The sequence below is a fragment of the Rhinopithecus roxellana genome, chromosome 5, assembly GCF_007565055.1.
Source record: "Rhinopithecus roxellana isolate Shanxi Qingling chromosome 5, ASM756505v1, whole genome shotgun sequence".
Lineage (NCBI taxonomy): Eukaryota > Metazoa > Chordata > Mammalia > Primates > Cercopithecidae > Rhinopithecus > Rhinopithecus roxellana.
The window spans coordinates 95,286,479-95,310,907 of NC_044553.1; the positions used below are offsets into that span (position 1 = coordinate 95,286,479).

General features: G+C 38.2%; 1 protein-coding gene across 4 annotated transcripts in view; it reads left to right on the plus strand.

The window, feature by feature from the left end:
* Positions 1-24,429, plus strand: part of FANCM (FA complementation group M) — a 93,933-nt gene that overhangs the window by 57,154 nt on the left and 12,350 nt on the right. For 3 of the 4 annotated variants that reach the window (XR_004057232.1, XR_004057234.1, XR_004057233.1), the window contains 7 exons: positions 341-469; positions 2,098-2,254; positions 4,637-4,743; positions 11,633-12,196; positions 19,013-19,388; positions 21,528-21,819; positions 22,746-23,736. Coding sequence is in view for 1 of the 4 variants with exons in the window: in XM_010389295.2 (XP_010387597.2) it covers positions 341-469; positions 2,098-2,254; positions 4,637-4,743; positions 11,633-12,196; positions 19,013-19,388; positions 21,528-21,819; positions 22,746-22,884 (1,764 nt within the window). In the remaining 3 variants the exon portion in view is untranslated. Of the gene's footprint in view, positions 1-340; positions 470-2,097; positions 2,255-4,636; positions 4,744-11,632; positions 12,197-19,012; positions 19,389-21,527; positions 21,820-22,745; positions 23,769-24,429 lie in introns of those variants that run through there. The other variant, XM_010389295.2, reaches the window with a different exon arrangement.

The following is a 24,429-nucleotide window of genomic DNA, read 5'->3' on the forward strand; positions in this document are numbered from 1 at the left end:
AAGCCCTTGAACATCTTCTGAAAAAAATACTGTTAAACTAAAAGTATCAGTTTGCTAAGTCACCATAGTGTTTGCAGAAAAAATAAAAATAAAAACTAAAAGTATGTTTTCATCAAATATGTTTGATGTAATACTATACTGGATGAATACCTATACTAGTATTACTTATCACCTAATTTAGTATTTCATATTACCTAGGTTATTTACTTTTACATTCTTAAGTATTTATAACATAATTATTATGTATTTATAACATGGCTCTGAGTTGTGAGAGCGATTTTACTTGTCTAGGAAGAAATTTTTTTTTTTCTTACACAAGAATTTTGTTGAATTATTATAGTCAGAATTATCATCTAGTGATGAGAGTGAGAATTTTTCCAAACCATGTTCACAATTAGAAGACTTCAGGGTTTGTAACAGGAATGCCAGAAGAGGCATCAGAGTCCGAAAGAGACAGAGTCACTTAAAGGTAATCTTTTTTTTTCGTTTCTTTAAATATGTATGTATTTTATCAGTAAAGATAATTGGTTTTACATCAATGTAGATTTCTCTATACATTCTCTTTATAGAAAAAAAATTTAAGTATTTTGACACCCATTTAGTTTTTTTTACTGGAATTAAATTCAACGTATAGTTTTTTTTTGTTTTTCTTTGTGTCTTGATGCTTTATCTTTCAGTGTTGTGTTACTTTGAATGAATACCAAAAACTCAAGTGTATTGAGAATTTCTGTTTCAAATTGAAGAAAATATAGAATTAGAAATTTGAGTTTTTTTTTGTTTTTTTTTTCTTTGAGACGGAGTCTCGCTCTGTCGCCCAGGCTGGAGTGCAGTGGCCGGATCTCAGCTCACTGCAAGCTCCGCCTCCCGGGTTCACGCCATTCTCCTGCCTCAGCCTCCCGAGTAGCTGGGACTACAGGCGCCGCCACCTCGCCTGGCTAGTTTTTTGTATTTTTTTTAGTAGAGACGGGGTTTCACTGTGTTAGCCAGGATGGTCTCGATCTCCTGACCTCGTGATCCGCCCGTCTCAACCTTCCAAAGTGCTGAGATTACAGGCTTGAGCCACTGCGCCCGGCCTAGAAATTTGAGTTTTAAGATACTTGCTTTTATTATCAGTATAGTGTTTTTCTTATTTCTATCCAATTTTCAAATGCTTGGAAAATGTTCTCAGTACCTTTCCTTCCTGATTAAATTCTTTCGTGGTGCAGTAATTTTCTTGAAAGAGCTGGAAGACTCAAGAAATTTTATGTTTATTAGGAAACATCAAGCAGGCTGGGCAGGGTGGCTGATGCCTGTAATCACACCACTTTGGGAGGCTGAGGCAGGTGGATCACCTGAGGTCAGGAGTCTGAGACCAGCCTGGCCAACCTGGGGAAACCCTGTCTCTACTAAAAATACAAAAGTTAGCTGGGCATGATGGCATGTGCCTGTCATCCGAGCCACTCGGGAGGCTGAGGCAGGAGAATCTCTTGAACCAGGAGGCGGAGGTTGCAGTGAGCCAAGATTGTGCCACTGCACTCCAGCCTGGGCAACAAAGTGAGACTGTCTCAAAAAAAAAAAAAAAAAAAAAAAGATCAAGCAAATATGCCAACTTTTACTTTATTTTACTTATGACAGAATTATCAGAATTTTTAAATAGATTTGTAACTTTATCATTTCTTCTTGGAATTTTCTTTTTTAGACAGAGCTTCTCTCTTACTGCCACAGGCTGGAGTGCAGTGGTGCCATCTCAGCTCACTGCCACCTCCGCCTCCCAGGTTCAAGTGATTCTCCTGCCTCAGCCTCCCGAGTAGCTGGGATTATAGGCATGCACCACTACGCCTGGCCAATTTTTTTTTTTTGTATTTAGTAAAGATGGGGTTTCACCATGTTAGTCAGGCTGGCCTCGAACTCCTGACCTCGGGTGATCCACCTGCTTCGGCCTCCCATAGTGCTGGGATTACAGGCGTGTGCCACCACACTGGGCCTAGAAATTTTCTGTTTTTATTATTTTATTAATCTTAAAAGCATTGATAAGAAATCAGTTTTCCAGAATCATTTCCAATCAAGAAAGAAAATTATTTTCTCAATGATATCTTTATGTTTTCTAATTTGTCTTAGCATGTAGCTAGGAAGTTTTTAGATGATGAAGCAGAACTTTCTGAAGAAGATGCAGAATATGTTTCATCAGATGAAAATGATGAGTCAGAAAATGAAGAAGATTCCTCATTACTTGACTTTTTAAATGATGAAACTCAACTTTCACAGGCTATAAATGGTAAATGTTATAATGATCCTTCAGATTTTTTTCAGTGTTTGTATGTGCTTATATTTAAATATTTTAATCAGTTTTTAATGAAACTAGACCTTAAAGGTAATTAAATGTGGTATGTGCAAAATATTTATTTGGTCATTTTCATTCAAATTCTGTAATACTTGCTTTATTTTAAACTGGTTGTTTATAGGCTTCTGCTGATTTGAATATTTCTCTTCAGATTGATCTGGGTTGCTGAAGTGTGAAATGTTCATTTCACACGTGTTTAGTGCCTGCTACATGCCTAGTACTACGTAAGGCGTTTAGGAACCATATATGAATGAACAAAATAGACAAAAAAATTCTTCTTATGAAGCCTACATTCAAAGGGAAAGAGACAATATATATGCTAACTAAATTATTTAGTTTATTGTAAGATAAAAAATTACAGAAAAATAAAAAAGTTGGACAAGATGAGAAAAATTTGGAGTGACTGAGGTTGGGGGTATAAATAACAGACAAGTTGCCATTTTATTATTTTTTAATTTTATTTTTTTAGAGACAGAGTCTTACTCTGTTGCCCAGAATAGGGTGCAGTGGCGCAGTCATAGTTCACTGCAGCCTTGAACTCCTAGACTCAGGAGATTCTCCTGCTTTAGCCTCCTGTCGGACTACAGGCATGTGCCACCATGACCAGTTAATTTTTTTGGCCTTTTGTAGAGATGTAATCTCACTGTGTTGCTCAGGTTGGTCTCCAACTTCAGGCCTCAAGCAGTCTTCTAATCTTGGCCTCCCAAAGTACTGGGTCAATAGCTGTGAGCCACTGCACTCAGCCTAGCTGTGATTTTAAGTAAAGCAATTAGGAATAGGCTTCATTGAGAAGGTGACATCATCAGAGACTAGAAGAAGAGAGATTTAGTGATGTAGATTGTTAAGACCAACTGAAATACAAAGCTAAATTTATTAAATTTGCCAAGTAAAGGCAGTTTACTTTCAGAAAACGGTGTGTTCATCCAATGCTTGAACAGGTCTTACACACAATACATTTAGAGGAGATGGTTTAGATTGACTGTAAAAGAAGTGAGAAATATTCTGATTATATCTCTTCAGTATTCTAATCTTTCACAGATCTCATCATTTATTCTGCTTTTGCAGTCTCTGATATTATTTGAAGTGACAGTTTCTCAAAGTTCGTGACTTTTAAGAAAAAAGTGTTGAAAGACAGTGTTCTCAGTACTGTCCTTAATGCTGATATAATTTGCAGGATAAGGTTTTATGCCCTTGATGTTCATTAACAGAAGTGGCTTTTGCAGGATTTACAATATAAATCCAGTGGAAGAATGTTGATACAAAGACAACAGCCAGTGCAAAGGCCCTGAGTTGGTAGTGTGCTTGGCCTGTTGAAGGAACAGTGTTTTGACTGGAATGAGGGAAAAGGGAAGGTAGTAGGAAGATCAGATAAATAGCAGCCAGATCATAATCTGACATAATTTAGTAGAATCTCTGTAGCTTCTATGTTGAGAATGACCTATGGGGAACAGAGGTAGACTGAGACCAGTTAGGAGACTGTTGAGGTCCTCCAACCAAGGAATGGTAGTGGCTTCTACCAAGATAGTAGCACTGAGGAGAGTGAGAAAGATTGAATTCTGGATACGTAAAGCTGACAGGATTTTCCGATGGATCAGAAAAAAAGGAGGAGTCAGTAAGCTTGAGCAACAAGGACATAGTTGCTGTTATATTATTGGGAAGGCTGCAGATGAAGCAGTTTAGATGGCGATTATAGAAATTTGAAATTCCATTGCAGACACAGTATGTTTGAACTATGTATAGTTTCAAAGCTTTTTTTTTAAGTACCTCGAAATTCACATTGTCTTTTGTTTTTATGTGTCATGTCTCAAGTACCCTTCATTATATTAGAACTTTTAAAAATGCTAGGCATAAAAAAAAACCAAGGTGTTTCCCAGGTTTTCCTTAACTGAAAATTATTAAACATACTTTTTATTGGCTGTGGGTTTTAATGTTTTTAGTACATATTTTCTTTTCTGGCTAGATTTCTTATGTTTTTATGAAACTTCTGTAAATCTGGTACATTTTTAAGGTCTTTGTATACCTTTGTTTTGAAACAAAAGTCTCTGTTTCAATCCTCATTTTCAGAGAGATAGCTAAAGCAGGGAACTTAAGTTGTCCATGATCATTCAACTAGATGATCTGATTTCAAAGGCTGAACTCCTAACTTAATATTTTTGAATAATTGTTTATAGATATCTTTTAATATTTATTGTCTTTGTGTAAAATATTTGCACAAGGTTTGAATCAAGTAAATTTGAAATAGATTGAAGTTAAATACTTACTGGTTTTCATTTAAATAATTTTGCTACTTTATCTTAAATTCTTATCTTTACACAGATGCTGAAATGAGAGCTGTTTACATGAAATCTTTGCGTAGTCCAATGATGAACAATAAGTACAAAATGATTCATAAGACACATAAAAACATAAACATTTTCTCACAGGTATGAACTATAGAAATATAATGGAGAATTTCTGGATGGTGATGTTGAAATATGTTCCTGTTAATGAAGCCTCCATTTTGTTTCTAAAACTGGGCTGTCAGAGCTATTTGAGATAATTTCTGCCCAAAGTCAGGAAGCTTGACTAAATGAATTCTCAAGATCCCTTTTTGGCCGGGTAGGGTGGCTCACGCCTGTAATCCCAGCACTTTGGGAGGCCAGTGCTGGTAGATCACCTGAGGTCAGGAGTTCAAGACCAGCCTGGCCAACATGGTGAAATCCCATCTCTACTAATAAGACAAAAATTAGGCAGGATGGTGGCACATGCCTGTAATCCCAGCTACTTGGGAGGCTAAGGCAGGAGTATAGCTTGAACCCAGGAGGCAGAGGTTGCAATGAGCCAAGATTGCACCATTGCACTCCATCCAGCCTGCACGACAAGAGTGAAACCCCATTTCAAAAAATAAAAAAGATCCCTTTTTTGTCCTTGGTTGATGAATTTTTTTTTTCATAAAAATGTTATATTCTGCCGGGTGCGGTGGCTCAAGCCTGTAATCCCAGCACTTTGGGAGGCCGAGACGGGCGGATCACGAGGTCAGGAGATCGAGCCCATCCTGGCTAACACGGTGAAACCCCGTCTCTACTAAAAATACAAAAACTAGCAGGGCGAGGTGGCGGGCGCCTGTAGTCCCAGCTACTCGGGAGGCTGAGGCAGGAGAATGGCGTAAACCCGGGAGGCGGAGATTGCAGTGAGCTGAGATCCGGCCACTGCACTCCAGTCCGGGCGACAGAGCGAGACTCCGCCTCAAAAAAAAAAAAAAAAAGTTATATTCTGAAATTATAGGTTATATCATTTATGGATAACATTTTCATATTAGTCGTGTTTGTTTATAAATTGCCATGTTCAGCTTGGTAATGTGTACTCTCTGTACTTCCACTGTGCTTATTTTTTTATTTTTTTTATTTTTTTAATTATACTTTAAGTTCTAGGGTACATGTGCATAACGTGCAGGTTTGTTACATATGTATACTTAACGCCATGTTGGTGTGCTGCACCCATCAACTCGTCAGCACCCATCAATTCATCATTTATATCATGTATAACTCCCCAATGCAATCCCTCCCTCCTCCCCCCTCCCCATGATAGGCCCCAGTGTGTGATGTTCCCCTTCCCGAGTCCAGGTGATCTCATTGTTCAGTTCCCACCTATGACTGAGAACATGCGGTGTTTGGTTTTCTGTTCTTGTGATAGTTTGCTAAGAATGATGGTTTCCAGGATGAGGACGCAAACTCATCCTTTTTTATGGCTGCATAGTATTCCATGGTGTATATGTGCCACATTTTCTTAATCCAGTCTGTCACAGATGGACATTTGGGTTGATTCCAAGTCTTTGCTATTGTGAATAGTGCCGCGATAAACATACGTGTGCATGTGTCTTTGTAGTAGAATAATTTATAATCCTTTGGGTATATACCCAGTAGTGGGATGGCTGGGTCATATGGTACATCTAGTTCTAGATCCTTGAGGAATTGCCATACTGTTTTCCATAATGGTTGAACTAGTTTACAATCCCACCAACAGTGTAAAAGTGTTCCTATTTCTCCACATCCTCTCCAACACTTGTTGTTTCCTGACTTCTTAATGATTGCCGTTCTAACTGGTGTGAGATGGTATCTCATTGTGGTTTTGATTTGCATTTCTCTGATGGCAAGTGATGATGAGCATTTTTTCATGTGTCTGTTGGCTGTATGAATGTCTTCTTTTGAGAAATATCTGTTCATATCCTTTGCCCACTTTTTGATGGGGTTGTTTGTTTTTTTCTTGTATATTTGTTTGAGTTCTTTGTAGATTCTGGATATTAGCCCTTTGTCAGATGAGTAGGTTGCAAAAATTTTCTCCCATTCTGTAGGTTGCCTGTTCACTCTGATGGTAGTTTCTTTTGCTGTGCAAAAGCTCTTTAGTTTAATTAGATCCCATTTGTCAATTTTTGCTTTTGCTGCCGTTGCTTTTGGTGTTTTAGACATGAAGTCCTTGCCCATGCCTATGTCCTGAATGGTACTACCTAGGTTTTCTTCTAGGGTTTTTATGGTATTAGGTCTAACATTTAAGTCTCTAATCCATCTTGAATTAATCTTCGTATAAGGGGTAAGGAAAGGATCCAGTTTCAGCTTTCTACTTATGGCTAGCCAATTTTCCCAGCACCATTTATTAAATAGGGAATCCTTTCCCCATTTCTTGTTTCTCTCAGGTTTGTCAAAGATCAGATGGCTGTAGATGTGTGGTATTATTTCTGAGGACTCTGTTCTGTTGCATTGGTCTATATCTCTGTTTTGGTACCAGTACCATGCTGTTTTGGTTACTGTAGCCTTGTAGTATAGTTTGAAGTCAGGTAGCATGACGCCTCCAGCTTTGTCCTTTTGACTTAGGATTGTCTTGGCAATGCGGGCTCTTTTTTGGTTCCATATGAACTTTAAAGCAGTTTTTTCCAATTCTGTGAAGAAACTCATTGGTAGCTTGATGGGGATGGCATTGAATCTATAAATAACCTTGGGCAGTATGGCCATTTTCACGATATTGATTCTTCCTATCCATGAGCATGGTATGTTCTTCCATTTGTTTGTGTCCTCTTTGATTTCACTGAGCAGTGGTTTGTAGTTCTCCTTGAAGAGGTCCTTGACATCCCTTGTAAGCTGGATTCCTAGGTATTTTATTCTCTTTGAAGCAATTGTGAATGGAAGTTCATTCCTGATTTGGCTCTCTGCTTGTCTGTTACTGGTGTATAAGAATGCTTGTGATTTTTGCACATTAATTTTGTATCCTGAGACTTTGCTGAAGTTGCTTATCAGCTTAAGGAGACGATGGGGTTTTCTAAATATACAATCATGTCATCTGCAAACAGGGACAATTTGACTTCTTCTTTTCCTAACTGGATACCCTTGATTTCTTTCTCTTGCCTGATTGCCCTAGCCAGAACTTCCAACACTATGTTGAATAGGAGTGGTGAGAGAGGGCATCCCTGTCTTGTGCCAGTTTTCAAAGGGAATTTTTCCAGTTTTTGCCCATTCAGTATGATATTAGCTGTGGGTTTGTCATAAATAGCTCTTATTATTTTGAGGTACGTTCCATCAATACCGAATTTATTGAGCGTTTTTAGCATGAAGGGCTGTTGAATTTTGTCAAAAAGCCTTTTCTGCATCTATTGAGATAATCATGTGGTTCTTGTCTTTGGTTCTGTTTATATGCTGGATTACATTTATTGATTTGCGAATGTTGAACCAGCCTTGCATCCCAGGGATGAAGCCACTTGATCATGGTGGATAAGCTTTTTGATGTGCTGCTGAATCCGGTTTGCCAGTATTTTATTGAGGATTTTTGCATCGATGTTCATCAGGGATATTGGTCTAAAATTCTCTTTTTTTGTTGTATCTCTGCCAGGCTTTGGTATCAGGATGATGTTGGCCTCATAAAATGAGTTAGGGAGGATTCCCTCTTTTTCTATTGATTGGAATAGTTTCAGAAGGAATGGTACCAGCTCCTCCTTGTACCTCTGGTAGAATTCAGCTGTGAATCCATCTGGTCCTGGACTTTTTTTGGTGGGTAGGCTATTAATTGTTGCCTCAATTTCAGAGCCTGCTATTGGTCTATTCAGGGATTCAACTTCTTCCTGGTTTAGTCTTGGGAGAGTGTAAGTGTCCAGGAAATTATCCATTTCTTCTAGATTTTCTAGTTGATTTGCGTAGAGGTGTTTATAGTTTTGTCTGATGGTAGTTTGTATTTCTGTGGGGTCGGTGGTGAAATCCTCTTTATCATTTTTTATTGCGTCTATTTGATTCCTCTCTCTTTTCTTCTTTATTAGCCTTGCTAGCGGTCTGTCAATTTTGTTGATCTTTTCAAAAAACCAACTCCTGGAATCATTGATTTTTTGGAGGGTTTTTTGTGTCTCTATCTCCTTCAGTTCTGCTCTGATCTTAGTCATTTCTTGCCTTCTGCTAGCTTTTGAATGTGTTTGCTCTTGCCTCTCTAGTTCTTTTAATTGTGATGTTAGGGTGTCAATTTTAGATCTTTCCTGCTTTCTCTTGTGGGCATTTAGTGCTATAAATTTCCCTCTACACACTGCTTTAAATGTGTCCCAGAGATTCTGGTATGTTGTATCTTTGTTCCCATTGGTTTCAAAGAACATCTTTATTTCTGCTTTCATTTCGTTATGTACCCAGTAGTCATTCAGGAGCAGGTTGTTCAGTTTCCATGTAGTTGAGTGGTTTTGATTGAGTTTCTTAGTCCTGAGTTCTAGTTTGATTGCACTGTGGTCTGAGAGAGTTTGTTATAATTTCTGTTCTTTTACATTTGCTGAGGAGTGCTTTGCTTCCAGTTATGTGGTCAATTTTGGAATAAGTGCGATGTGGTGCTGAGAAGAATGTATATTCTGTTGATTTGGGGTGGAGAGTTCTATAGATGTCTATTAGGTCCGCTTGTTGCAGAGATGAGTTCAATTCCTGGATATCCTTGTTAACTTTCTGTCTCGTTGATCTGTCTACTATTGACAGTGGAGTGTTGAAGTCTCCCATTATTATTGTATGGGAGTCTAAGTCTCTTTGTAAGTCTCTAAGGACTTGCTTTATGAATCTGGGTGCTCCTGTATTGGGTGCATATATATTTAGGAGAGTTAGCTCTTCCTGTTGAATTGATCCCTTTACCATTATGTAATGGCCTTCTTTGTCTCTTTTGATCTTTGATGGTTTAAAGTCTGTTTTATCAGAGACTAGGATTGCAACCCCTGCTTTTTTTTGTTCTCCATTTGGTTGGTAGATCTTCCTCCATCCCTTTATTTTGAGCTTATGTATGTCTCTGCATGTGAGATGGGTCTCCTGAATACAGCAGACTGATGGGTCTTGACTCTTTATCCAGTTTGCCAGTCTGTGTCTTTTAATTGGAGCATTTAGTCCATTTACATTTAAGGTTAATATTGTTATGTGTGAACTTGATCCTGCCATTATGATATTAACTGGTTATTTTGCTCGTTAGTTGATGCAGTTTCTTCCTAGCCTCAATGGTCTTTACATTTTGGCATGTTTTTGCAATGGCTGGTACCGGTTGTTCCTTTCCATGTTTAGGGCTTCCTTCAGGGTCTCTTGTAAGGCAGGCCTGGTGGTGACAAAATCTCTAAGCATTTGCTTCTCTGTAAAGGATTTTATTTCTCCTTCACTTATGAAACTTAGTTTGGCTGGATATGAAATTCTGGGTTTAAAATTCTTTTCTTTAAGAACGTTGAATATTGGCCCCCACTCTCTTCTGGCTTGTAGAGTTTCTGCCGAGAGATCTGCTGTTAGTCTGATGGGCTTCCCTTTGTGGGTAACCCGACCTTTCTCTCTGGCTGCCCTTAAGATTTTTTCCTTCATTTCAACTTTGGTGAATCTGGCAATTATGTGTCTTGGAGTTGCTCTTCTGGAGGAGTATCTTTGTGGCGTTCTCTGTATTTCCTGAATTTGAATGTTGACCTGCCCTACTAGGTTGGGGAAGTTCTCCTGGATGATATCCTGAAGAGTGTTTTCCAACTTGGTTCCATTTTCCCCCTCACTTTCAGGCACCCCAATCAGACGTAGATTTGGTCTTTTTACGTAATCCCATACTTCTTGCAGGCTTTGTTCATTTCTTTTTCTTCTTTTTTCTTTTGGTTTCTCTTCTCGCTTCATTTCATTCATTTGATCTTCAATCGCTGATACTCTTCCTTCCAGTTGATCGAGTCGGTTACTGAAGCTTGTGCATTTGTCACGTATTTCTCGTGTCATGGTTTTCATCTCTGTCATTTCGTTTATGATCTTCTCTGCATTAATTAGTCTAGCTGTCAATTCTTCCACTCTTTTTTCAAGATTTTTAGTTTCTTTGCGCTGGGTACGTAATTCCTCCTTTAGCTCTGAGAAATTTGATGGACTGAAGCCTTCTTCTCTCATCTCATCAAAGTCATTCTCTGACCAGCTTCGATCCGTTGCTGGCGATGGGCTGCGCTCCTTTGCAGGGGGAGATGCGCTCTTATTTTTTGAATTTCCAGCTTTTCTGCCCTGCTTCTTCCCCATCTTTGTGGTTTTATCTGTCTCTGGTCTTTGATGGTGGTGACATACTGATGGGGTTTTGGTATAGGTGTCCTTCCTGTTTGATAGTTTTCCTTCTGACAGTCAGAAGGACTGTCTGTTGGTCTGTTGGAGATTGCTTGAGGTCCACTCCAGACCCTGTTTGCCTGGGTATCAGCAGCAGAGGTTGCCGAAGATAGAATATTGCTGAACAGCGAGTGTACCTGTCTGATTCTTCCTTTGGAAGTTTCCTCTCAGGGGTGTACTCCACCCTGTGAGGTGTGGGGTGTCAGACTGCCCCTAGTGGGGGATGTCTCCCAGCTAGGCTACTCAGGGGTCAGGGACCCACCTGAGCCGGCAGTCTGTCCGTTCTCAGATCTCAACCTCCGCGTTGGGAGATCCACGGCTCTCCCCAAAGCTGTCAGACAGTCGTTCGCGTCTGCACCGGCCCCCGCTGCTTCCCCTGTTGATCTTCAGCTGTGTGCTGTCCCCAGAGGTGGAGTCTACAGAGACAGGCAGGCTTCCTTGAGCTGCTGTGTCCACTGTGCTTGTTATATAGCATTTATCATCTATTATTATTGTTTACTTTCTACCTGTTGTTACTAAACCTTAAATTTCTAGATGGTAAATCATTCTTTTCCTTTATTCTCAAACTCATTTTCCTCCACAAAGAATGTACTTGGTATATGTTAAGTTGAGTAAGTGGCTGAATTAATAAAGTAAATTAAACAAATATGAATGCAGATTTCATGTGCTTCGAAGTATGTTTTAAATACCTGTTAATTGTCTGAAATAAATGTAAAATATTCTTTTGTTTTTATTGTAGATTCCTGAACAAGATGAAACCTATTTAGAGGATAGTTTTTGTGTTGATGAGGAGGAGTCTTGCAAAGGCCAATCAAGTGAAGAAGAAGTTTGTGTTGATTTTAACTTAATAACTGATGATTGCTTTGCAAGTAGCAGTAAAAAGTATAAAACCCGACGTGCAGTAATGCTAAAACAAATGATGGAACAAAACTGTGCACATTCAAAAAAGAAATTATCCAGAATTATTTTACCAGATGATTCAAGTGAGGAGGAGAACAATGTAAATGATAAAAGAGAATCTAATATTGCAGTTAACCCAAGCATTGTTAAGAAGAACAAACAACGGGACTGTTGTTTAAATTCAGTGCCTTCTGGATCTTCTCTGCATTCCAAAGTGCATTCTAATCCAGTAGTTAATCAATCACCAAAGCAGAGCAAACAGACATCACTTAATTTAAAGGATACAATTTCTGAAGTCTCAGACTTCAAACCTCAGAATCATAATAAAGTCCAGTCTACCACACCGCCCTTCACTACTGTTGATTCACAGAAAGACTGTAGAAAATTTCCAATTCCACAGAAGGTATGGATCAAAGAAAGGAAAAATGTCTTTAGATGGTTACCAGAAGTTTTTCTTTTTCTTTCTTATGTGTGTGTTTTGTATTAAATAACTAGGTCAAAGAAAAATTAACAAAAAAATTTTGAAGAAAATGTCTTCAAACAAGAAAACAATACACAAAATTATATGGGCAATTCACAGGATGCTCAGGTTTTAATTTTTTAAGTATGTTAATGTTTTGTTAACACTATGTTAGGAAACTTGATAATTTTATTAAAAGAATGTGGGAAAATAGGGCTTTCTGCAAGGCAAAGTTGATTGAAATTATGTGTTCAGAACTAGTTCCTTGGCCAGGTGCGGTATCTCATGCCTGTAATCCCAGCACTCTGGGAGGCCGAGGCAGGTGGATCACTTGAAGTCAGGAGTTCAAGACTGGCCTGGCCAACATGGTGAAATGACGTCTCTGCTAAAAACACAAAAATTAGCCAGGCGTGGTCGTGCATCCCTGTAGTCCCACCTACTTGGGAGGTTGAGGTAGGAGAATCACTGAAACTTGGGAAGGAGAGGTTGCAGTCAGCCGAGATCGTGCCATTTCACTCCAGCTTGGGTGACAGAGCAAGACTCCGTCTCAAAAAGAAAAAAAAAAAAAAAAAAAAAAAGACCTAGAACTAGTTTCCAGATTAACTTCTCTTCTTCTCAGAAGCCTTCGGGTATGTAAGTCTCTTTTTATTGGGTAAAGGAATTTGGGACTACCAACTGGTTTCCTTCCTTAAAGTTTTCTTCCATTTCCTTCCAGAATGACTGCTAAGTAGTTCAGTTTTACCTTCTCCCTGTTGTGCTATTTCTAGAAGAATCACTGTAAAACTGTTTCCTGTTTTTAAGAGTTTATAATTACAGTAATTTTGCTAAATAGGGGTTAAAGAAATAATAGGAGCCGTATATATTGATTCATTTGTTTGCCTAACTAGGCGTGAGACTGAAAATAGACTTATTAAAAATTAATAATTTTTATAATTGACAAATAATTGTATGTATTTATCAAGTATAACATGTTTTGAAATATGTATACATTGTGGAATGGCTAGATCAAGCTAATTAACATATGTATTACCTCAAATACTTATCATTTTTTGGTTGAGAACACTTAAAATTTACTCTTTCAGTGATTTTCAAGATAAAATACCTTGTAATTGACTATAGTCTTCCTATCTGAAATTTTGTATCATTTGACCAACACCCTCCACCCCAACCTTAACCCCCTTACTAACTACTATTCTACTCTCTGCTTCTACTTCTCTTTATCCCCAAGAAGTTTCATCACACTCTGCCTTTAGCCACATGCTTGACAGTGTCCACACAATGGTCCTCATATTTGTGTTTCCAGTTGCAAATCGTCCCCAGTTTTTTTTTTTTTGCAGGGGGAGGCATAGTTATTTCTTGAAGGCATTGTTAGGAAAAGATTGACTACATTAAGTCTTTATAATAGACTGGAGAACAAGAAAGTACTTAATTTCTTTGAGTTTCAATATCCTCATCGATAGCATAGAAATTAAAATCCCAGGATGAGTTCTCATTGTGTTGCCTAGGCTGGAGTACAGTGGCTATCCACAGGTGCGATCATAGCTCACTGCTGACTTGAACTCCTGGACTCACGTGATCCTCCTACCTCGGCCTTCTTAGTAGCTGGGACTATAGACGTGCAACACCATGCCTGGCAAGATTACTATTTTTATATAATTCATTGTAATTGGGGTCTTTTATTTGAGAATTATTGTGTTCCTTTGGAAGTATCATGTCCTTGCTTTTTCATATATGACGTGTCTTTATGTTGATTTCTACACATCTAGTGGGATATTCACCTCATGAAGTTTTATGGAGTAATTTCCGAGGGAAAGACTTATTTGTATAAATGGGTCTTAGGGTGTCAGTTTTGGTGGGGTGTGTTGGCCTTGGTTCTAGGTGGATACAGTAGTGTAGTTTCTGTGTAGTTTCTTCAGCTGTAATTCACACTAGTGACATTTGTGAGTGTCTCAGTATGCTAGGCTTTTCTCGACAAGGCAGAGTCCCTCCTGACCCTGGGCTAACTCTATCTGGGCAGTGGAGATGAGGCTACAGAGGCTGGGTGCCTCCACACTGCCCTTCTGGGCTTCAAATTACCATAGATGCCTATTCACCCCCACACCACACTCCAGTGCTCTTTACTTTGAAAAGAGAAATAAGCACTGGTAATCACTAACACTTTAAGCAGTATTTCTACTTTGGTATGTCCTAACTAAAAAATAGATATAGGCTAGTGATACTTTGAAGAGCACTATGAAAAAGGATCAGTAGATCTTAATGGAAAGATGTTTTAAGTTTTCTACTATTAGTGAATAAAATTACATATAGTATGATTCTTATTACTTGAAATTAGGAGGGGAAAGAATTTTTGAGGTAAATTTGAAAAGGCATAAAATAGACTACGCTGACAAAAATCTTCACAGATTAAAAATACTAATATTTGCATTGTCATGAATATTACAAACAGTATTCCTTGTCTTTTATTTGCTTTTTTTTGTTTTGTGTTTAGTGTTTCTTGCTATATGAAATATAACTTCTTTATGCAGCCTAGATTTTTTTCTTTGTACTTCCTGACCTTGTCGTGTTTAGAAAGCCATACTCTAAGATAATTAAGTACTTCCACTATTTTCTTCTAGTTCTTTAGTGGCCATTTCCTCCTTCATTACATGTATTATTCTTTTTTAAAAATTAAATATTAAATATATTTTAGTGATAATTTCTGAATAATTAGGATGTTGATCTTAGTTTATTATGTTAAAAGATAGAAAGTCCACCTTAAGTTACGATGTAGAAAGGTAGAGGGAGTATTGCTCCCATCCTTACTATAACAAAGAGCCAGTCATCAGCAAAGTCATGTTTTCTTAAAACCATTACAGAGCTAAGGTTGTAGGGCAAACAATTAGGCTGATATTTAAGGAAAAACAGGCCCCTCCAATGAAAAACTTGCTGATTCATGGGAATCACTGGACACTATAAAATGTGGTAAAAATAATTCAGCTGACCGGGGGCAGTGGCTTACGCCTATAATCCCACACTTTGAGAGGCCAAGGCAGGTGGATCACTTGAAGTCAGGAGTTTGAGACCAGCCTGGCCAACACGGTGAAACTCCATCATTACTAAAAATACGAAAAATTAGCCAGACATGGTGGCAGATGCCTGTAGCCCTAGCTATTCAGGAGGCTGCGCCAGGAGAATTGCTTGAAGCAGGGAGGGAGAGGTTGCAGTGAGCTAAGATTGCGCTGCTGCACTCCAGCCTGTGTAACATAGCGAGACTCCATATCAAAAAAAAGAAAAACGAAACAAAAACAACAAAAAAATTAGCCTGGCATGCTGGTGCATACCTGTAGTCCTAGCTACTCAGCATGCTAAGGTGGAAGGATCACCTGACCCTGGGAGGTTGAGGCTGCAGTGAGCTGTGATCGTGACACTGCACTCCAGCCTGGGCAACAAAGTGAGACTCTCTAAAAAAAAATTTAAAAAAAAATTTCAGCTAAAACGTTAGTGAATTGCAAAAGGCAATGGACTAGCACGAAAGTTTAGAACCCCTGGGAGTTGTAGACACAAGGGGAATTTACGGCCACTCATGGGCTCTTCACACACTCATCAGGGATTCATAAAAAAGACTGAGAATGAGAAAAATCCTTGTTCTTCATACAGTCCTTGGGGAAGAGATAAGCAGTTGCTGTGGAAAAGGAACCATGCCTCACCTTGTTCCTTTCCAACTTTCCCCTATGGAACAAAAAGCTTTAAGCTACTGGGGGAAGAGCAGCAAACTATATTGCCCTCAGAGCTTAGGTGAAGACCGCAGATCAGGAAGGAAACAAGAAAAATACCCTCTATAACTGGGAGAAGGGCAGGAAAACATCTTAAGCTTAGACAATTAGAGGTCTCTAATAACTGGGAGGGAGAGTAAGATCACTGAGAAATTCCTACCTTCGAGACCTACGGAAACAAGTCGAACCAGGACAACAGAAAACACCAATTCCACACTCCTAGTGCTCCCTCCCACCAGTCTAGCAAACACCAAGTAACTAGAGCAATCTGCTGACACAAGTATGGGAAGAGAACATCTTGCCAAATCCAAAGTCATGAAGATTTTCCTTTATGTTTCCTTGTAAGAGTTTTATAGTTTTAATTCTTCAGTGTATACCTTTGAATCATTTTGAGTTAACTTTTGTTAATGATGTAAAAGTCCAGCTTTTGTTGGTGGTGGTGCATGGCTATCTTACTTAAAATCAATTGACCATATGTGTGAGTGTTTATTTCTAGACTCTCATTTCTTTGGCATATGTCTTTTTCTATGCCAGTACCACACTGTCTTCATTCCTGTAGCTTTATAGTAAGTTGGTAAGTCTGAGTTTTCTTTTTTTTTTTTTAAAAGATTGTTTTAGATATTCAGAGTCCCTTGAAATATATGAAATTTAGTATGGATTTTCCCATTTCTGCTATATATCCTTTTGGAATTTTGAAAGGGATTGTATTGAATCCATAGATCATTTTGGGTAGTATTGTCATTTTAATAATGTTAAATTTTTCAGTGCGTGAAAATGGGATGCCTTTTTATTTATTTTGTTCATGGTCCCAAATTAAAATCTACAAAATAATTTATATTCAACAAATTCCAGGCCAGGCACGGTGGCTCAAGCCTGTAATCCCAGCACTTTGGGAGGCCGAGGTGGGTGGATCACCTGAGGTCAGGAGCTCAAGACCAGCCGGGCCAACATGGTTTGAAACCCTGTCTCTACTAAAAATATAAAAATTAGCCGGGTGTTGTAGCAGGCACCTGTAATCCCAGCTACTTGGGAGGCTGAGGCAGGAGAATGACTTGAACCCAGTAGGCAGAGGTTGCAGTGAGCTGAGACTGTACCATTGCACTCCAGCCTTGACGACAAGAGCAAAACTCCATCTCAAAAAAAAAAAAAATTCAGTTTTATTTTTGTGTCCTTCACTGTTTCCTTCCTTGTACAAAAGTAATAATTAAAAATATCTATATACTTCGGTTTGTTTATACATTGTTTGAAATATATAATTAGATACTTTTATATTTTTAATCTTCCTTAGGTAAGTAGTAAAATATAGTACATACTTTATCCCATCTTGATTTTTTTACTTAAAACTATATCCTCAGGTTCACTCAATAGTAATATACAGATATATGTTCCTCATTACTTTGTGTAGCTGCATACACCATTGTATGATTATGTAATAATTTATTCAACATTTCCATATTGATGCACATGTGGGTTGTTTCTAATCTTTTGTTCTTATAATAAATAGCCATGTTTGTATTCTCTTAAATGTTGCTGGTGTAACTTTGGGATTAATTTCTTGGAATTGCTGTAAAAAGTAAATGCATATGTAATATTGCCAGATATTGCTAACTTCTCTATAGGGTTTGTACCTTTTTTTTTTTTTTTTTTTTTTGAGGCAGAGTCTTGCTCTGTCGTCCAGGCTGGAGTGCAGTGGCGTGATCTCGGCTCACTGCAAACTCCGCCTCCCACACCCAGAGAATTTTTGTATTTTTAGTCGAGATGGGGTCACCATGTTGGCCAGGCTGGTCTCGAACTCCCAACCTCAAGTGATCCACTTGCCTTAGCCACCCAAAGTGCTTACAGGCGTGAGCCACCGCACCTGGCCCTGTACCACATTATTACTACCAGCACTGTAAAAGAATTTCTGATTTCTCCAGAACCTTATTAACAGAGAATATTGTCAACCTAGTGAGAGATGGCATGTCATATAGTTTCAAATTTGTGTTTTTCTTTGCATAGCAAATTTGAAAGCATCTTTTTTCTTTCAGTTTCATACATTTATATAGCTCGTAAGAGCCATTTGCATTTCTTTTTTGAGAGCACATTTTATTACTTTTTGTGGATCACACAGGTATTGTGTATTCTGGCTACAAGCCTACATGAGGGCTGTGGGGCCAATATGTAGATACCAATTCTGAGATTTTTCCCTCTCTACCAGATATCAAGATTGACAATTACTTTTTCCTTTCTGCTTTTTTGGAGTAGATTTATTTTTTATTTGCGCTTATAATAAATGTTTAACCATTTTTGGGGGCAGAGGTTCGGACATCTGGCACTGTTTCCTGTGCCCTATGCCTCTGCAAAAAGAGGAGCTCATGGTTCACAGGATTTGGCAGATTACTTTGGAAAGGAAAGCTGGTTCTGGCTTAAGTAACTTCCAAAATTCTCACTTCCATGTTGTTTTTGACCTCGGTGTATTCCTTCCTTTCTCGTCAGACCATTTATGTATTTCTAAGTATTTTTTACAAAAATGTAGTTTTTTAAATGTTAATTTAAAAATGTTAATTTTTAAAACTAAACAGGTTTAGTTGTTTTCAACTGGAGATACTTTCTGGTTATCTAATCTTCCTATTATTTTTCAAAAATGTCTTGTCTGGTTTCCTTATTCTTCACAATGAACTCTAATCTGCTCTAAGGTTATTTCACCTTCCGTTCATTTATTTTTTTTCTCTAGGCTAAAAATTACAATTTTCTTTTTTAACACTTATTTCCTTTCCTGTTCATTTTTAGACTTTCTCCTATTTCTTTACATCCTACTGTTCTTAGCTTTTGTTGTTAATTATAGCTTTATAGTTTTTTGAAGTATAAGAATAGTGACTTATGTGTTCCTTCATTTATTGTCACTTTGGTCAAATTGAAGGAAGAAAACTGGACATTCTCAGTACGGAGAATCAACTTCGGACATGAGACATTTATGGCACATTTATGTATTTCACCTGATTGTGACCAGTGTTTTCCACTTTTTCAGGATGGTAGTGCTTTGGAGGATTCTAGCACTTCAGGGGCATCCTGTTCCAATTCAAGACCACATTTAGCTGGGACACATACTTCTCTTAGACTTCCACAGGAAGGAAAAGAAACCTGTATTCTTGTAGGTGGTCATGAAATAACTTCTGGATTAGAAGTAATTTCTTCCCTAAGAGCAATTCATGGGCTGCAAGTAGAAGTTTGTCCTCTTAATGGCTGTGATTACATCGTGAGTAACCGCATGGTGGTGGAAAGGAGGTCTCAGTCTGAGATGTTAAATAGTGTCAATAAGAACAAGCTCATTGAGCAGATCCAGCACCTGCAGAGTATGTTTGAAAGAATATGTGTGATTGTGGAAAAGGACAGAGAAAAAACAGGTTTGTATTTTTAAGTATCTTTGTTTATAAGACTGTAAAGGAACTTTACTGTTAACTTAGTTTATTCTTCTATTATTAGGATATGGGAAACTCTTAAAATATAAACACTTGACTGGTGAATGTCATTCATATTTTCATGCAGCCATAATGGCTTTCATTAGTTATTGTATTTAAATGCAGCTTATGAGAACTGAAGGGTCGGAAATTGAAGGCAAGTCTGCCAAACATAAGACTTTTTCAGGAACCCATGAAGAATGAGGGCCTTAAATAAGGCAGCAATGGGGAGGAGTAGTAGTATTTGGGAGATGTTTAAGGAGTCAGGATTAGCAAGAGTTGGTGGGAGAAGTTGAGAATTACTGAGTTGACCAACTTCTTGGTTATTGGGCAGTTAAATAGTGGTACTGTTTATTGCAATTATGAATATAATGGAAGCAACAGATAAGAGGGACAAGGAAAGTTCAATTTTGAACACGTTAAGATCGAGTTCTCAATGGGTCACTGAAGTGGGTGCCTAGGATGCATTTGGAAGTGCAGGATTGGAGCTTCAGGTAGAAGATTTCTGCAGTAATTATTCAATTGTATGGCGAGCTCTTAAGAACAGTGAAAAGATCATGAGATACGGAATCAGAAGACACACCGATTACTGGTTTCTTTATGCGACATTGCACTGACAAATCACTGCCTCTGAGGAACTAGTAATACACTTGTCCTATTCGTCTTGTAATATTATGAGAACTAAGTAAAATCATGTAGTTGTGAAAGCCACTGCAGAAGAATTGAAGATTTATACTTTTGGTAATAGTGTAATTTATGTAAAATATAAATTACATAAGATAATATGAGGAAGATAATATGGGAATTGGGCAGCTTTTTCATCCCCATTTTGTCATTGGTGAACCATGTAGCCTTAGATAAGTCATTTTATCTTTTGGTTACCCAATTTTTTTTTTCCTTTTTTTTTTTTGAGACAGAGTCTTGCTCTGTCGCTCAGGCTGGAGTGCAGTGGCACGATCTCAGCTCACTGCAACTTCCACCTCCCAGGTTCAAGCAATTCTCTTGCCTCAGCCTCCCGAGTAGCTGGGATTAGAGGCATGTGCCACCATGCCCAGCTAATTTTTATATTTTTAGTAGAGACGGAGTTTCACCATGTTGGTCAAACTGGTCTCGAACTCCGGACCTCAGGTGATCTGCCAGCCTCAGCATTCCAAAGTGCTGGGATTCCAGGCATGAGCCACCGTGTCCAGCCTTTTTTTTTTTTTGGAGGCAGAGTCTCGCTCTGTCACCCAGGCTGGAGTGCAGTGGCGCAATCTCGGCTCACTGCAACCTCTGCTTCCTGGGTTCAGGTGATTCTCCTGCCTGAGCCTCCTGAGTAGCTGGGACTACAGACGCGTGCCACCACGCTCAACTAATTTTTTTTTGTATTTTTTGTAGAGACGAGGTTTCACCATGTTGGCCAGGATGGTCTCGATCTCTCGACCTCGTAATCTGCCTGCCTCAGCCCCCCAAAGTGCTGGGATTATATGTGTGAGCCACCGTGCCCAGCCCCAGCCTCTTTTTAATTTGAAAAGTCGGGGATAAAGGAAATAGATTTGGAATAGACAGGAAAGTAACATGGCAAACATTATAGAAAAGTATCAGGGGCCATAATAGCGAATACCAATAAAAGGATTTAAGTAGAATATGGAATAGAAAATGAACAAGAAAGGGTAGGGAACTAATTGACAAGATGACATTAAAATGGGTGTACAGGGTATTTGTTGAGTGATTCTTTGGAATAAATACATAAGATAATTTTATGTGACTTAAACTAGTACTTAATGCGCCCTTCCTCAGAGGTAGCATGAAAAATTAGAGATGAGTAATACAATCTTGGCCTTCAGGAGTGAATTATGTAGGAATATAAGCTCTTCCTTACTTATTCACCTTTCTATGTTGATTCCAGCTCAAGGCGCTCATAGTTATCCCTATTTTCTTTCTCAGATATTTGAGAAACATTAGTTGTAGGGTTTCTCATTAGCAGAATGTGGCACTTGTTTGCCAATGGTGTAGATCTTGGGATTTTAATAAAATAAAGTATATTAATGATTCTACTTGATATTAGTTACTAAAGTTTGCCTTTCCCTAAATTTAAATATTTAGGAGACACATCAAGGATGTTTAGGAGAACAAAAAGCTATGACAACCTGCTGACTACCCTAATTGGCGCTGGAATCCGAATTCTTTTCAGTTCCTGCCAAGAAGAAACTGCAGATTTGCTAAAGGAACTGTCTTTAGTGGAACAAAGAAAGAATGTTGGTATTCATGTTCCAACAGTGATGAATAGTAGTAAAAGTGAGGCACTCCAGTTTTATTTAAGTATTCCCAATATAAGTTATATAACTGCATTAAATATGTGTCACCAGTTTTCATCTGTGAAAAGGATGGCTAACAGGTATGTCTGTTGTAATATTTTTAAATGATTACTTTTAAAAGATTCTTAAAAGCATTCCATAGAAGTTTAACATTAAAAAAATTTAAGAGGCATTGTGCCTGTTAGATTATTTTATTCAGTAAACATTTTTTGCCTGCCAACATATATTAGTTACTATATGAAGCTGAGGGACATTAATCAAAGAAAAGAAAAAATAGGTGTCGGGATTTCCTTTGAGAACCTTAGAGCTCTGTGGAGAGACAATAAATAGCAGTTACATTTGACCTTGCAATCTAACATTTCTGGGCTGTTCAGTTCTGTAACAAGAAAAATGAGCATTTATATTGCTTGAAGAGGGAGATTTTAGAATGTAGTTCATTTTAATTAAAGGCCTACATCAGATACTGTCTTAGCTCATGCTGCAATGCTGAAATACCATAAACTGGGTAATTTATAAACAACAGAAGTTTATTTCTGCCAGTTCTGGATACTGGAAGTCTGAGATGTGGCTGGGTTCTGGAGAGAGCTTTTTACTGAGTCACAGACTACTGCCTTCTCATTATATCCTCACATGGCAGAAATAGAGCTAGCTAGCTCTTTGACCTCTTCTTATAAGTGCACGAGGATATCCACCTTTATCAACTAATTCTCGAAGTTGCCTCTTCCAAATACCATCACATTGGGATCAGGGCTTCAACATATGAATTTTGGGGAACACAAAAACATTCAGTTCATTGAAGATATTGGAATTGTTTTTCTAGATAATTTTAAGGAAAGGAATCAAGTAGCTGTTTTATCCAAACTAATTTTCAAGACGTATCAGCTGGATGGATAATGCTTGAGATGATTTCCTTAAAGGCTACTGTGTTTGGTGTTCTTTAGGTAATATTAAATTTTATAAAAGCCAAAAGTCCTAGTGTAATGATTTTGTCTCATTTATTTTTCAGCTCACCTCAAGAAATCTCCATGTATGCACAAGTAACTCATCAGAAGGCTGAGGAGATCTATAGATATGTTCACTATGTATTTGACATACAAATGTTACCAAATGATCTTAACCAAGATAGACTGAAATCTGATGCATAATCAAGCTGCTCAAAATGGGGTTTTCAAAGAACTCTCACAATATTAAACGCACTTCAATAATCATTGCTGTTTTGTGATTGTTTGTTTGTAAATAAGAGAATATTTCCTTAAATATATTTTATATTGTATATTTTTATTTATATAGATTATATAAATTATTAAAAAAGAAAAATCTGATGTTCAGTGATCATTTTGACTAGATTATGAAACTAATTTTTTTATTAAATAAAACAAGGTTTATTAAAAGTGTTACTAAGGATAGTTTAAGAAAGGAAAAGCTAAGCTAGAGATATACTTTGGAATGTTTCCCAAGATTAAAGTTGTACTGTTGTGATAAATAGTAAAGTTGATATGTCTGACTAGAGCCAACTTGTCAATTTCTCCCATGTATAGATAGTATACTTTAAGTGTACTGATTCTAAGTATGTGTACTTGGTAAGGTGTGGGTGATGGGTGGTTGTGAGATAAATGACCCACTAACTAGGAAAGTAGAAAACTTAACTGAATGTTTATCTGACCAGAGGTGCGTCCCAGTTAAGTACTGTCAAATCTGTTAATATGAACTCTAATATGGTTTGGCTGTGTCCCCAACCAAAATCTCATCTTGACTTGTAATCTGAATTATAATCCCCATATGTTGGGGAGGGACCTCCTGGAAGGTGATTAGATCATGGGGGCGGTTCCCCCATGCTGTTCTCGTGATAGTTTTCAGAGGATCTGATGGTTTTATAAGGAGCTTTTCCTCTGTTCACTCTGCAGTTCTCTTGCCTAGTGCCATGTGGAAAAGGAGACGTTGGCTTCCCCTCCACCATGATTGTAAGTTTCCTGAGGCCTCCCCAGCCATGCAGAACTGTGAGTCAATTAAAATCTTTTCCTTATAAATTTCCCAGTCTTGGGTTATTTCTTCATAGCAGTGTGAGAATGGACTAATACAAACTCCCAGCTACCTTACTCTTTTTTATTGCCTTAGTATATTCAAAGTGGTATATTGGTTTGGACTTAGAAAGTTTCTTTTCAATATAAATTACTGAATGCAGGCCCATTATGTTGACCACATTACATTTACTGTTTTGATCCATTCTGTTGTCTGTGATGACATTAAGAAGGCTTTGCTTGGGGCCGGGCACAGTGGCTCACGCCTGTAATCCCAGGCAGATCACGAGGTCAGGAGGTCGAGACCATCCAGGCTAACACGGTGAAACCCTGTCTCTACTAAAAATACAAAAAAATTAGCCGGGCGTGGTGGCGGGCACCTGTAGTCCCAGCTACTCGGGAGGCTGAGGCAGGAGAATGGCGTGAAACTGGGAGGTGGAGCTTGCAGTGAGCCGAGATCGCGTCACTGCACTCCAGCCTGGGCGACAGAGTCAGACTATCTCAAAAACAAAAACAAAAACAGAAGGCTTTGCTTGTATCTGCAATATATATGACATCTTTCTTCTAGTCAGTCTAGTACTAAAGCAGCCTTTAATTATGTGAGTCCTTTATTCTCGGCCTCATTTTTACCCCTATTACATTGTTGGGTACTTGAACCAGCCTCACCGCAGA